General features: G+C 36.9%; 1 protein-coding gene across 1 annotated transcript in view; it reads right to left on the bottom strand.

Moving 5' to 3' along the window:
• Nucleotides 1–4,355: 4,355 nt before the first annotated feature.
• LOC124631184 (nitric oxide synthase-like protein) overlaps nt 4,356–15,341 on the bottom strand; it is a 34,251-nt gene continuing 23,265 nt past the window's right edge. Inside the window, exons 8-22 of the mRNA XM_047165412.1 lie at nt 14,514–14,695; nt 10,939–11,053; nt 10,614–10,853; nt 10,403–10,507; nt 10,267–10,328; nt 10,079–10,185; nt 9,763–9,992; nt 7,891–8,139; nt 7,654–7,807; nt 7,400–7,569; nt 7,105–7,315; nt 6,729–6,816; nt 6,378–6,648; nt 6,101–6,292; nt 4,356–5,969 (exon numbers count right to left, since the gene is read on the bottom strand). Coding sequence (XP_047021368.1) covers nt 5,859–5,969; nt 6,101–6,292; nt 6,378–6,648; nt 6,729–6,816; nt 7,105–7,315; nt 7,400–7,569; nt 7,654–7,807; nt 7,891–8,139; nt 9,763–9,992; nt 10,079–10,185; nt 10,267–10,328; nt 10,403–10,507; nt 10,614–10,853; nt 10,939–11,053; nt 14,514–14,695 — 2,487 coding nt within the window. The 3' untranslated portion in view covers nt 4,356–5,858. The remainder of the gene's footprint in view (nt 5,970–6,100; nt 6,293–6,377; nt 6,649–6,728; nt 6,817–7,104; nt 7,316–7,399; nt 7,570–7,653; nt 7,808–7,890; nt 8,140–9,762; nt 9,993–10,078; nt 10,186–10,266; nt 10,329–10,402; nt 10,508–10,613; nt 10,854–10,938; nt 11,054–14,513; nt 14,696–15,341) is intronic.

Below are 15,341 nucleotides of genomic sequence, written 5' to 3'. Positions count from 1 at the left end.
ATATCGTCTTGTGTAGTTGACTGGATTGAAGATAGGTAGATAGGTAGTCGCTCCAAGCAAAATATTGGTACTCAAACAGATTCCTTGACTGGAAGCCAACACCAACATAATTGGGGAATTGCTGGATGGATGATAAAATGAGTCATCATCATCAGCAGGCGCATAGGGTAGGATAGTTTCACTTACTCACTATGGTAAGGCTGACCCCACATTAGGCGTGCGCGATCCTCGGGCGTGTGAGTAGCGCGGGCGTCGCGAGCGCGCTGCGTGAACGTCGCGTTTTGCTGCCCTGCGGCATGTGTGAAGAGTGCAAGCGACGCGCTCGCGGCGAGCACGCGGCGCTCGAGTTGCGTTCTTACCCCTTCGCCCGCTATCCCCGCCGCCCGCTAAACGCCTTAGCAGTTAAACGTCAAGGAGAGCGGCGCGTGCGCGCCGCGAGCGCGCTGCAAATGCCGCAGGGCAGCAAAACGCGTCGCTCACGCAACGCGCTCGCGACGCACGCGCGGCGCCCGCGCTACTCACACGCCCGAGGATCGCGCACGCCTAATGTGGGGGAGGCCTAAGCCGGGACTCCACCGAAATGTTTGCATTAGTTCATGAATAGGCAAAATGTACGTATCTGTGAGAGTCCACTTCATGTGTTCGTACTTGAAACCTGCAGTTTTGCCAAGATTTTCAGAATGTACGCTCGCAATTTGTCATTTCTTGGTGGAGCCAGCAAATCAAAAGAAACATAAGTGTTGTATACTGTGCGTCACTACCGCACACCGGGAAAATTTCGCTCTTGCGGAGGACGTTTATATACCATATTTTGTGTCACACGTAAACAGGACGATAGTAAGTATCCACCGAAACACTTTCAAAGATCTGATGAACGAACAAATCAGACCTGACTTGATCACCTGGGGCCAATCAGAGCTCTATGAAGCGATAATACGCTTTGGCTCCTACTGTTATTGTGGTTTCTGAAAATTTATTCACCTCATTCAACGATGAATGTAATTCTGATGGTACTATTAAGAACACTTGCTTAGCGCAGAAGCTGACGTTGGCAGGTCAACTCTTTTGACTTCTCGAATAGGATACGATTGGTTTTTGTGCAATGCACACCTGCAATGCATTCTGGATTAGGATAGGTTATAGGTGGATAGGATTTGCAACAGAGAACAATTCTGTCTTTGTGATTAAATGACATCAAACGTAGTTTTATATAAAAGGTGTTTTTTAGGGTTTTTAGACTTGGCTCGGGTTTTACTGAGACTGTTCGTAATCGTGAACAGTGTATTTGCGATCAGAAGTTGAAAGTAAGCATGTCTCTGGTATGCGACGCGTAATTTGTACGTTTTCAGACGTATAAAGCATTTTACGTGTGTATGGTATTAAATAGAGAAAGCTCCCATTTCTTATCTGCACTTTGTAGCTGGGCTTGTTTTTAAAGCTACAGAATCCTACATTACCTACCTCACGCTTAGCAGCGCTTGCGAGAGATAGATCCTCATTTCTTCTAGGATTAAGTTTACATATTTTGCATCAGAAAAAATAATTAAGTTCTACTTAATACTACTCACTCAAAGTAATTTGTTTTAAGGCCACCACATTAGTGGAAGATAAGGCGATTATCACACTGCCCCGCATGATGCAGCGTAGTGCGTGGATGCGTTTTTTTCCGTTGTATGGAAATATCTCCGTTTGTATGGAAAACACGCATAGTCCAACACACTGAAAATGCATCCACGCGCGTTCATGCGGATCACGCACATACATGCGGAGAAACACGCACCCCCGCGCGTAGGTGCGGGGCGAGACGCAAGGTATGGCACACTGAATCCCGCAATGCCGCGCGTGATTTTGAATGGGCGTGACGTGTATATTTGAAAATGGAACTCGCTGTGCGTGAATTTACAAAACGCACCTACGCGCGTGAGTGCGTGAAAAACCCGCACGATGATGCAGATCTGCACTCCCCCGCACACTGCCCCGCATCACAAGATCACCTTAGGTGATCTTCACACTGCCCCGCATCACGCTGCATCTTGCGTGTCGACGCACCTACGCGCGTTCCTGCGGGAGTGCAGATCTGCATCATCGTGCGGGTTTTTCACGCACTCACGCGCGTAGGTGCGTTTTGTAAATTCACGCACAGCGAGTTCCATTTTCAAATATACACGTCACGCCCATTCAAAATCACGCGCGGCAATGCGGGATTCAGTGTGCCATACCTTGCGTCTCGCCCCGCACCTACGCGCGGGGGTGCGTGTTTCTCCGCATGTATGTGCGTGATCCGCATGAACGCGCGTGGATGCATTTTCAGTGTGTTGGACTATGCGTGTTTTCCATACAAACGGAGATATTTACAAGCAACGGAAAAAAAACGCATCCACGCACTACGCTGCATCATGCGGGGCAGTGTGATAATCGCCTAAGCTAAACTATGTTTATGAAAAAATCCTGATATGAACTCCATCTGTAACTTTAAATGATAATTAATTGTTCCACTGAAGTCATCATTTTTGACATAATGTTCAAAAAATAATTTAGATGGCACCGGTACAAGGTAATTTTTTCTTTTCATTATAGTTGGATTTTGATGTGGCACGGCAAACTGACAAACACTATTGAAATGTCTATCGAAAAATTACACTACGTGTTAAAATATGGTGAATTACGGAAAATACACAACTCCATCTGTTGAAATAATAATCCTCTATGAAGAATGTATGGTAATATTGTCATTTACCACCTCGCTCCTTCCTTTGACAAATTTGATGTATTTTATTTACCACAGACAGATGGAGCTTCTTTAACCTTGGCTAAACAAAATTTTCATATTTTTTTTTTCTTCCGAAGTTACTTATAAAGATGTGATTTTCTGTGTAAAGGTTAATAATAGGCCGATCAACTAATATAAGTACAACATTCAAATGTACAGTTTTGACAAATAGATTGCGTGTCGTAATATTTTACATCTTGAATTCACAAAATTAATCATATCTTTTGATAGAGTGAATCGATTTCGATGAAACAAAAACTAAGTAATACCCCAAGTTACGTAGAATTTTTGTATATAAGCATTGTCTGCATTTAATTCGTAGATTTTACGTGAATCGCGAACAAACAAACAGATAAACAGACAAACAGACAAAAATGACAAAAATGATGGAAATGGGTTCTGTTAGTTATCCTTTAAAATGCTGGCTATTTTTTTTGTCAATTTCTTCAATGTACAAAAATTACTTTTCTACAGATTTATTATATGTACAGATTATGTAGATATTATATAGATATTATATAGATCATGTACTATTCAATGTTGATTTTTTGATCTATCTAAATGGTAACTTCACAGTGTCCCATGTTTAGACAAAAGTCTAACTACATAGTTTAAAAAAGTAGGTATATATATTTTTATACATATAACTCTATGAATTATGAAACCTTAACACGTCTGGAGAATAATATTATCTAAAGTTAATTTTATTATGCACGCTGTTGTAAACCAGAAGAATAGTATCTATTATCATCCAAGGTTATATGTATATTTCAAGATAATAAAATAAGAACAGGTAATTCTTGTGCCCTATATCGCGAATATTGTCAACATAAGTTGCCACTGATCTAATCGGAGTCTACCTACAGCCCAATTTGCATGCATAGGTAGTAATTGTCAGCTTTCTTGGCAAAATATGGTAATATATGATAAAAACCGGCCACTTTAAAATACTTTTTTTTTAAGATTAACCCACCCCACAACTATGCCGTATGAGAGACGAGAAAGGAGTATACCGTTCACAGCTATGAAAACCATCACGAAGACCTACACGTATGCACTCTCGTTCCGTAAAAACTTCTGCCAGCCAACTAGATAAAATATAGCCTCGGTCAATCGGGGATAGTGTTGCTTCGTTGGGAAGTTTGAAAGTCCAAAGGCGGGTCTACGCTAGACGAACCGAGGCGTCAAGTGTGGACGTACAACGAACCTACAAAGATCACTGTTCTCGAATGTAGTTTTCCGCAGTGAGTTCGCGGCTTTTAGCGCATATGGACGATATTAATAATATTGCAGTAGCCGCTGCTGTTGCAGCCAACCAAGCCCTTTTTATAAAGAGTTTCACAAGGGCAAAACCGACAACAGGCGGAACGCAGCCGAGCACGAACGAAATGCTCGCAGCGCGCTCGTTAGAGGCTTGTAAGTTGGTCCACACTAGACGAATTGTGTTCGGCTAGCGCTCGACTCTTCTAGTGTAGACGCAGCTAAAGATTTTTTATATCTGTCCAGTAAGTCCAATTTTCTTAGGGGCATACTTTTATTGACGACTCCACAGGAGGAATGTGTATAAAATAAAAACAACGATGCATTTTCGAATACGAAGGAACTTTATTTGACCAATAACAGACAAATATTTTCGTAATCAATCATAATTTGCTTCTCTCAACATGTCCGAACAGGTTTCATTATAAGATGAAAGTGCCTTACGATAATATTTTGCGTGATATGAATTTGATAGTAACAATGTCATTAGTCTCAAATGTGCATTCGATTAAATTTAGAAGATATGACATCAGTAATTTGTGAATATCCGGCGAAGACAGTTATTAAATATGCTATGTTAATATAGAAATATTAGGTAACATCAGAAAAGATTTTTTTATTTGTATATTAAATTCTCATAATACGAATAATAGAAAATATGAATACATTTCTTAGGACTAGTTTAAGGATCACAAATTCAACACTCACACCTAATAGTCAAATATAAAGGACATATGAATAAAATACGTTTGAATAAACATTAGTAATATAGCTGCTCATATTTTTAATAATATTATAAGTTTATATAGGTACAATTGGTATGTGTTAACATGGTCGTTTCGTAGATAATATTGATAAAATTTTTAAACAAAATAATTATACTTCAGATAAAATATTTAAAATAAAGATAAATTTTAAATCTAAAACATTCACGATTATAAAATAACTTAAAATACTTTTATTTACATTGATAGCATAAAATAATTACACCACAATCTGTACAACATTTGGCAATAAAGGCATTACAACGCAAAAAATATAATATTTGTATCAGAGATTGTCATCCAAAACATAATTTTGAAAATATTTATCGACTAACTAGACTAGTTAAAATTTTATACGATAATCTACTAACAAAATATACTTTAAAATTTTGTTAGCAATAAGTGGACAATATTTTATTTTATGACGTCAATGAAAGTCATTATAGATTTTTATTATTAATATTAAATGGAATAAAATTACATCTAAATACTGTGTAATTGGTAAATTCTTATTATTCGGAAATGTTTCGAAGTCAATCGATACAGATTATCGATTAAATGATGAAGCTTTCAAAGGAGAACATATCAGATCGTTATGCGTTTTGTGCGTTATTAAATATTAAATCACCCTGCTTGGAATTCATTTAAAATAATTGTATAAATATATTTTAATATTTCAGCAGCCTCTGAACATGAGCATCCAAAAATAATAATACTGAAATGGAATGTAACTCTGGAATAGCTAGTGAAGACTATGTACAATAAATTCAAGACCCATTACCACGCACAACCTATGTATTGGCCGGGTGGCCCAAACAATGCTTGACCAAAGCCAAAAAGTAGAGGAGTAATTGACTCATTATAATCAGCAATACAAATTGACGATGCTAAAAAATTCTTCGCGAAATTTTGAAGCTGATAAATTTGAGATTGACGATGAGATGGAAATAAGGTAAGCACTTGATTTTATTATTATTTTAATTGATAGGAATGTAGCAGTTGTAAGGATTGGGGAGCTGGTTGGGCTAGGTGAGCGAGTTAGGGTGGAAGCGGGAGGACCGGCGTCATGGCTGCGCGGCCACGCGGTTCCTGCGAGCTGACTCCCGCGATGCAGAGTGAACTTCGGCAGTGCGAAGGGTAATACCGAAGATATCCTCGTGATAACGGTTCTCCTCCTTTGTAAAAGAGAATATGATGATAAAAACCAGTATGCTGGAGTCATTTGAGAACTAGGAGAAGTTTCGAATCCAATGTCGAATCAATGAAGTCTCGAATATTATTAAAAAAAGAAAAAAAAATTACCAACCTTGAGCGTGTACATAAAGTTCTGCACTTGTTCATCAGTCATGTCACCGTGTTTCTTGATGATGCCTTTAAGCTTCTGGTGGACGTCTTCAGCCATCTTACAATCACCACACACGTAGAAGTGAGCGCCTCGGTTTACGAGCAAATCGTGAATCTCTGTTCCTTCTTGTTCTGCTACCTCTTGGACGTACATCTAAAGAAAATTACATACAGGAATAGTAAAATAATGCTGTTTCATTGAGTTTCTAACCTCATCATATAGGCACTAACAAACTTACTTTTGGAATGTTCTTCTCCCTTGACAAAGCAAGGAATACTTTAGTCAAAACGCCATCTTTCACAGCTTGCTGTTTCTCTTCACGGTACAAGTCCATACTATTTGTCCGACATCCAAAGAACAGCCAAACTGGGCCAGATGCAGGACGTTTGCGAGAACTGAGCTGAGCTCGACGGTGATGCCAGAAGCCACGGAATGGAGCAATACCAGTTCCAGGACCTATTAGAATGAGCGGCACTGACAAATCTTGAGGCAGGTGGAAGTTTGGAGCGCTGTAAAAAGAAATGGATGTCACAAACATGCCTATAAATGACAAGAATGCACCAGACCATAAAATTAAACTACATAATACCTTCGGATAAACAGATAAACCTCATCGCCTGGCTGCCGGTCCATAAGATAATTTGAGCAAACACCATAATGGAGAGGTCCTTCGCCATCTGTTCAAATATGACATCATTGTTTTACTACTACAAACCACATCATAAATAGAAAATCATAAATAAAACACTGAATAACCTTTTTGATGTCGCTACTATACCCGACTCATCTATCAGATTGTTTTGAACGGACGTCGTTTAATTTAAATTTAGATCATATTGTAAACTGTATTTCAATGGAATCAGCGATGTCAGTGTATGTGGGAACCGTCATTAATAAACTATGAGGCATACAATGCATTACATTGTTTAGAGGAAAGGTTAAATTTATGTTTTGCGTGTACTGACCTTGGGTGCGGTATGTGACTACGGCTACCGTCAGGTGTATGTGTTTCGGGTGAGCTAATGGTGATGATGAGATCGAGTAGAATCTTGGCTGCAGAGGTGAGAGAAGTGCAGCGAGTAATGATGCGCTTGGTCTAGCTGACGAAAATTGTTCCAATACTTCTGAGACTGTTGGGAAATTGAAATGGCGCCAATCTTCATACGCTCCTGGATCCTAAAGCAAATATTGCCAATTATTGCAATTGGAAATTCTTTTAAATTAATCAAAAATAGAATTATCGGTTGCTATGACACTTACTGTAGCTAGAGTGTTAAGTTGCTTGCGTTCCTCTTCATTTTCGCAGGTTGTAGCTAAGTATTGAAGTAAAATAGTGGTAGGTGGTGTTGTGATATCCAGGAAACGTGTAAATAACTCCCGAACACTCATTACTGGGAGTCTCTCGTGGGGTTCCCAAGACTTTACAGGACCTATAACAAAATATGTATTTTCGTAATTTGTCCTTTATAAATTCTTATACCAACAAGTATTTTTATTTTAATGTTCTTCCTTACCACTGGATGTATGGGTTTCCTTCATTAGTTGTAGCTGTAGAGGTTTATCATAATCATCAACATCCTTCAGTCTAATCAATACGCTATCAACCAATTCCTTGCGATTGCACGCAATGATTCCTACATGATCACCTGGATCGTATTTTATTTCTTCCTGCAAATTACATAATTAAGTAGATAAGTTTGCATTATCCATAAAAAAATATAATCATCTTCTAACGTTAGGATTATTGTTACCTTTGGCTCCAAGTCAATAAAAATGGTAGATCTTTCAGCAGATCCATGGCCTAAATCCTTATTAGCTTTTACGATGCATTTTACAAACTTTTTGTTAAGTGCTGACTGCAAAGCGACTTGCAGAGTTGGTGGACGAACTTCTGGATTAGCAAAACGCACAGTTTCTTCACTTAGAGCTACTGTACCGAGAGCTCTCTTAGCTTCTTGTAATGTTTCGTCATCATCCAAGCAGAATGTTTCGCAGGAAACCTAAGGTTGAAATATTTATTTTAGTGAACTTTATACTGCATTTACACGGCTGTTATTATGAGGGTGTTATTTAATTCAATCTTTGTCGCTCAGCAAAAAATAACTCAATTCATTATAAATAACCCTAAGAATTCTATAAATTAAAAATTGGGTCTAAAACTGAGAGAGTTATTCCCAATTTGTCATTAGTACCGATTGGTCACCAACTATTTTTTCCATACACCAAATCCCGATTGGTCATTAGAGCAAAATAAATAATTTAATATTTAAATTTTGAGTTCCGATTTGTCACCCGCATAAAATTTCACGTATCAGAGTACCATCAGAAATAAAAGTGTTAGAAGAAATTTTAAATGATAAACTTCAATGTAGGTAAAGGTTTTAATAGTTCTCATATACATATAATAAAGTTTACATTAAAACACAGGTGAAGACAACATGGGCATTTTATAAACCCGAAAATGTGACTCGATACTTTTTGTACCGGTAACAAAAGTACCAGGGGCCCATAACTAGCAAAGAGATTGTATACATAAAAATATTCATAAATATAAAATTTAATTAACAAAAATAATTTGAATGTAGTCAGCAGTTGTGTTGTACATACTGCAGTTTTTCTTTTAAATTGGTCCTTGTTCGGTTAAACAGAACGTTTCAGTTCAATTATCTTCTTAAACTTCTTGTTCTTACTATCCATACACTTCTTCCTCCGAGCCTTTTTCCCAAAATGTGTTGGGGTCGGCTTCCAGTCTAACCGGATGTAGCTGAGTACCAGTGCTTTACTATCCATACACAATTGAGAAAATATATTTATTTTATTTATGTATACCTATGTGCTTAAGTTTTGGTCACAAGTCACATACACTTCCAGGGCACTCAATAACCAACTAATAATGCATTTACACCACATGTTTTTTTGCTAATACCGATAATAGTAAATAGTTACTTACACAAAACAATAGAAACCGGACCATACTTTGCCCCTTCTATATATTGTCTCTTTCTAGAAAATAAAAGGCTTCTGTTTTATTACCTGATTTTATATATAAATAAGTTATACCGGGATTTTCAAAAAAATGGTTCACATACATAAAATACAATTCATCGACATGGTGTAAATTGGTATGTTTATCTACAATTAGGAAAAAACGTAAAATCCTGACACTCTTGACTGCTATACTCCTGTAAGTTATGCGGTCCTAGTACATGGTGGGCAGTTCCATGGACACTCGTTGATTGGTATATTACTCATCTGATTTATGCGATCCTGGTATTTTGGTTTTGGCCGTGCGTTGTGTGACGCCGTTGAAATCGCGATTTTATTAATAGCGTCTTGCCATAATCGGAAAAAACATAACCAACATAAATAAAAAAAAACGTAATACAATATCGTACAGCTTATCTTGTTGACAGTACTTTTTACAAAATAAAGTACGGATGACCAATTGGGACTAAGCAAAATAAAATATTTTATTGAATGACAAACTGGGACACGTTTTTTATGGATGCCAAATCACTAAAATGACGAATCGGGCATAACTCAACTGAGAAATACTCGAAAACACCACATTCAATAAGTAAACCTAGACGCGGCATATATTCGCAATACCATATCCAACTTACATTAAAGACGCCAGAGGCCCACTTCCGGAAGGCCTGGTCTTGTCCGCACATTTCGTCGCCGGTCGCAAGGTCGTGAATTCGTTCCCCTCCGAGGTCGCCGAGCAACTTGTCAACGTATTTGCCGAAGTTACAGAAATTCGGATACGCACTCGATCCTAGTGCGAATACCGCGAAACGAACGTTGCTTAGAGGTCCAAAGCTGTCTATGGATGTGGCATCTGTCGTGCTGCCTAGAATTCAATGATATCAGATCATTAGTAAGTCAAAGAACTTAACATTATTGTATGTTACATATATTATTGCATCTATTCATTACCTTTCAAAGATTCTAATCGGCTTAACTTCTTGGGATTACCAGCGTATCTCTGTAGTTCCATCTGGCTGTTGGCTTTAATGAATGATTTTGGGGTCAACATTTGATTTCTGGAAAGAAATATTGGATAAGATTCTGACTCGTATCTTATTCGTCATGCATACATCTGCAAATATGTGTAAGTGTCTTACCCTGAGCCTTCTTCACCAACCTGATCAGCATACAATAGCTCGCAAAGATGTTCTCCAAATGCCTAAACAAAATCTTTGTTAATATCATATCACGCAAATAATAGTTTATTCATTGAAAAAAAAAGAAAATACTTACAACGCCGTTTTCAGGAGGATCTCCATTTCCGAAAGTTGACGTCACAACTAGAAGCAGAGCTTCATGCTCTATCGATGTTATATCGTAATCAGCCATGCAGTGTACCTAAAATGCGTTCAAATTAGCAAAAGTTGTTGACCCCTGTTCTGCGACAAGTTTGATAACAACTTTAGAAATAAAAATATTTTTAATTTATTAATTAGGTACATACTTGAGCATTAAAAGCGTGTCCAAAAATAACGCCTAATTCCTTGGCAAACTGTTCTGATTTTCCAGTTTCGGTTGCATAAAGGACAGTAGCTTTGATCCTCTTGGAGAGGGCTCGCCCAAATAGTTTGGAGGTGAACTTGACAGCCCGGGCGATTTGCTTGAAATGGAATTTCCTATTGATTGGCCTCTTGCCCGTTATTGGCTTGGATTTCTGCCACTGATGAGTTTTCCATGCGGGTTCCTGCGTACATATGAAATGCTTTACACCAATTCAATTTTAATTAAAACCTGTTTCGGTATCCGTAGTTGAATTTGTGCCTACTGACCTGATATTCGTAGGAGGGTTTCAAATAGTACAGCGCCATCTCTTGGTGGAATACAGGAGTTATAGATGACGACATTGGAGGAACAATCCAGATCCAATCGGATGGGCACCCGGACCTGTTGATGACCGTAGCTATTTAATTGTATGATTTGGTTTGGTCAAAGGTACCGCGGAAACGTGATGGTAATGACAGAGTTACTGTTCAAATTAACTTAGATCGAGCGTGACAAAATAATCGTGACTTCCTTGAACAAATTGAAGTGGTTATTGTCATTTACGTATCAAAATTACCTCTTCCTTCTAAATTGTAATTTAAGGTGATTGGAAATTTAAAATGAATAATTTACAAAAACATATCAGACGTCTTTGCAAACGTCAAGATTCTTCACGTAATATTTATAATGAATATTAGTCATATTACAATTTTTTTTTTTACACAAGCTTTTTTGCTCTACATAGCTCGCTATCATGCATGGATCAAAGATCAATTATATTCACGTGGTCATGTTAGGGATAGTAAAATGAGTTGGTGACTCATGTAAAAGCCCGTAGTATTTTGATACAAGGAAAAGACAAGGATTTTGAGCACCTTCAAAATTAGAATATTAAGAGGACAATAAAATTGAGCTTTTTTATTATTATTATTGAATATGTTTCTGATGACGCACTAAGTTGACGCACAAAAAATGTAAGTGAAATTCAATTCCAGGAATATCAGACAGATATCATTGGAACGACTTATGAATTATTTATAAATTAGTGGCTATTAAAGAGCGGTCTAATGCAAGTTAGTATTGTTATTTACATAGTAGCAATCGCTTGTTTAGATTAAATAATAATGAAACACCCACTCATTAGCGATATCGGGAATTTGCATTTACATTTATGAATCTATAATTATAGAACAAAGATAACGCCTTAATTACACGTTCACGTGTTTTTCTAGCATTGTAACAATAACAATAGTTCTATTAATTAATATTTTATTCCAATTAAAACGCTACATTGTTTAATTACAGGTCCTACTTTTGAAGCTAATGTTTATTTCATTAATTGATGTATTTAAGATCTTTATAGAGTTCACAACCCGTTAAATTGTCAGACTTTTAATATTAGTTGTCTATTCGTCTTGATTTGTCGTTCGATGTTCGTGCATCACCTAAAAGTATCAGCCTTAATTTTACATATAGAATAGATAATCCCCTTCTAAAGACACTCGATCCATTCGCGAAATCGGCCTACGTTTCCCAAACAACGTCAGACAGTCAGGTTTATTGTAAACATCAATATCAAAATCTTCAATTTCGCGGTAGAACGAGAAAAACAGGGTGATGTAAATAATTTTGATGCACCGCAGACGACCCTCGAAATTGTTACCTAACCTAATGTAATCATGGGCCCGAGGACGACCAAATTGAATTAGACTCGATTAGCTCACGAAATAATTTCGGCAATTTACGCCACTTCCTTTTGTACGCGCTGTATATACGGCTCTGAATCAAAGTTACGCTGTACACGTTTATTATTACGCCGTAAAATGTGACGTTTATTGAGCGTACGCGTGTAATAAAAGTATTATGATTCATTGTTTTACTGATTTTAAATTGTTGAAAGCGCGATTGCGTTATTAAAATATTTGAGAAAGTTCGTCGGTATCATATAAAGCTAAAAACACATTTAATCATTTTTATGAACATTTAACACTATGTTAACACTACAGGACAAGAATAACACATGTTATCATAAAGTCAAATATTATTTAGCTATCTAAGTTAAACGCTGTGTAGGTTCAGATGAGAGAAAAAAGCTTAAGGTAAAAATACTTCTAAAATATCTGGAAATCTTTCACAACAGCTGATCAATGGATCGCTGAACTCATCCCAGTAACAATCCTGAAAAGGATCCAAGGCTGTTTTATCTAGTACAGCTTCAATTTTCTTGTGCCTAAAACTCATGCCCATGCCCTATAGACTCACACTCCTTGGACGCACGTACATTTTCATTTCCTCTCAGAGTTAGAGTTGGGCTTCTAGTTACTGTTGCCTATGTTATTTGATCGGATATTAGAATTTGTAACTAAACTATCCCATGCTTGAAGTTCTAAATCAATATTATTTAGAGGATATATTCTTCAACAAGTTTTTGTTATTGTAAAGAGTCACGTAGTCCCCGTCACTTCTATCTTTGTAGCTTAGCAACTTAAACTGAAGTTGAGCAAAAACTTTATCTATCGTTATCTTACTCAGTATTCAAGTACCACAAAAAACTTAACAGTAGAGCTTCATTAATAAATATTAGTGGCATACCCAAATACACCGAATACGTCCGTGCATACGTGAGGCTTGTCACTGCATTAATGATCTATCTTTTATTTATACCTAAGCAAAAACTAATAGATATTAAATATGGATAATTTTATAGATTAAACGTTAAAAACATTCTAATAGAATGCATGATTAATTAACTCATTAAATTGTGCAAATAAAACGCATGTGCATCAAGAAAAGATGATACAACAAAAATTTTAGACACAGACAAATGCCCTTATGACGTCACTGTTGTACATTGTACAGTCGCCGAGTAAAGTGAAGCTGCAAAACCAAACAATCACACGATAGTTCAAAACAATTGTGTTTACGTGTCCTTCTGAACACATGCTTACACATCAGTACATCTGCAAGGCTCTAGTGTCGACAGCTTAATGACCGAGCTGGTCTGGTTGTAATTAAGTCTAGTTTTCTCATCCGCAATCTGTTCACGGGCGCGACAATGTCGAAACGCTCATAGATTTTGTTGTACGACACGCGTCATTCACGCATTACGTCACGATTTTTTATTAGTTGATATTTAGTGGTCACAAAATATAAATATTCAAAAACTTGACCTAATTAAAAAATTGTGACGCACATATTATTCCGAGGAAAAGTATTTTTTAGAAAATAAAAACGTCACAACAGATAAAAAATCACTTTAAATGAAGAAGGTATCGTTTCACACACTCAATTTTCCCGCGTATTTATTAGGTGTTAAATTAGACCCATTTGTCCACTTTTAATGTGCCGGATCCGGATGCTTCGGTCCACAGCGACATTAATCTGATTATCTGTGTTTATTCTACGCAGTTCATGGGCGTAGGGCCGACCACGAAAGCCGGAAAAGGGGAACCAAAACGTGTCGCATAAATAGGTAAGTAAAAACATGTTTTATCACAAACAACTGTGTGATCTAACATAGATATGAAATACCCATACATTATTTTAACCAATTAATTACTGTAGGTAATCAATAGTAAGTAAATAATTAATTGGTTAAAATAATGTTGAATTTGAAATTAACGGGATTTTAATACACGATTGGGTTACATGTACACTTTGCTTTTTGTTATCGACTGTACTTATTTTGATAGCTGCCAATATGCCAGTTGAGTTTCATATATTCGTTCCTAGATAATTTAAATGATATAACAAACCGTAATTAACAGTTATATTGGTATTCCAACAAATTAATAGAATGATACCATAACTTTGAAACCTGTTTTTAACATTAAAACTGTGTAGAAAAACATCCGAATCTTACCTCAATCTGTTTTCGTTATCCAAATGCTTGATAAAGCTCTCAGAAGCTGTGTGGTGATCAACAATAGTAGCATTATGCTGTTGGAAACTATGCAATACAGCAACGTTGCACTCCACGAGAGACTTATCCTTCCAAAGATTGACCGGAGTCCTTGTATCCAAACCCATTTTCTGGGCCACTTTCTAAAGAAAGAAAAGGAAATGTAATAAATAACAAAGTTTTAATACACCCAATAAAACATTTCATAATCATACTCTTGCCAATTTAGGCTGTACCATAAATAATAGCATTAGATAAATTATATTGGTATTCGAGTGATTAGATCGGAATTGAATTTCAATTAAGTTCCGACACTAATAATTGTAGGCGTTGTAAATGATAAATGGTGTAACCGAATGGCATATTAAAGCATTTATGAGCCTTTAATTTGTGCTGGCAGCCATAATTCCTAAAGCTAAACATTACGAGATCGACTGGCCGGTAATTAGTCGTCAATCATCCGACCAACGTTTCAACCACACACGACTGGCAATGTTAGCGGTTTGAAATTCTAATACAGACGCTAAACAACGTGAAATCTCGAATACAATTATTGTTCACGGTATGATTCATTGCGATGGAGATTGTTATAAATGCGCCCAATTATAGATCGATTAACGTTTACAGTTTGGGGAATTCGTAATGGAAATTGTGATGACGTACGGAGGGAATCCCACGTGTATTTTCGTCTATTTTCTATACGGTGTCAGTGCCTATTTATGACGTAGTTATTAATATATTTTTGAGTATGTTTAAACCGGTAAAAGCATTACAACTATAAACAATCTT

The sequence above is a fragment of the Helicoverpa zea genome, chromosome 6 (assembly GCF_022581195.2).
Source record: "Helicoverpa zea isolate HzStark_Cry1AcR chromosome 6, ilHelZeax1.1, whole genome shotgun sequence".
Taxonomy (NCBI): domain Eukaryota; kingdom Metazoa; phylum Arthropoda; class Insecta; order Lepidoptera; family Noctuidae; genus Helicoverpa; species Helicoverpa zea.
This window is presented reverse-complemented; position numbering and strand designations above follow the sequence as displayed.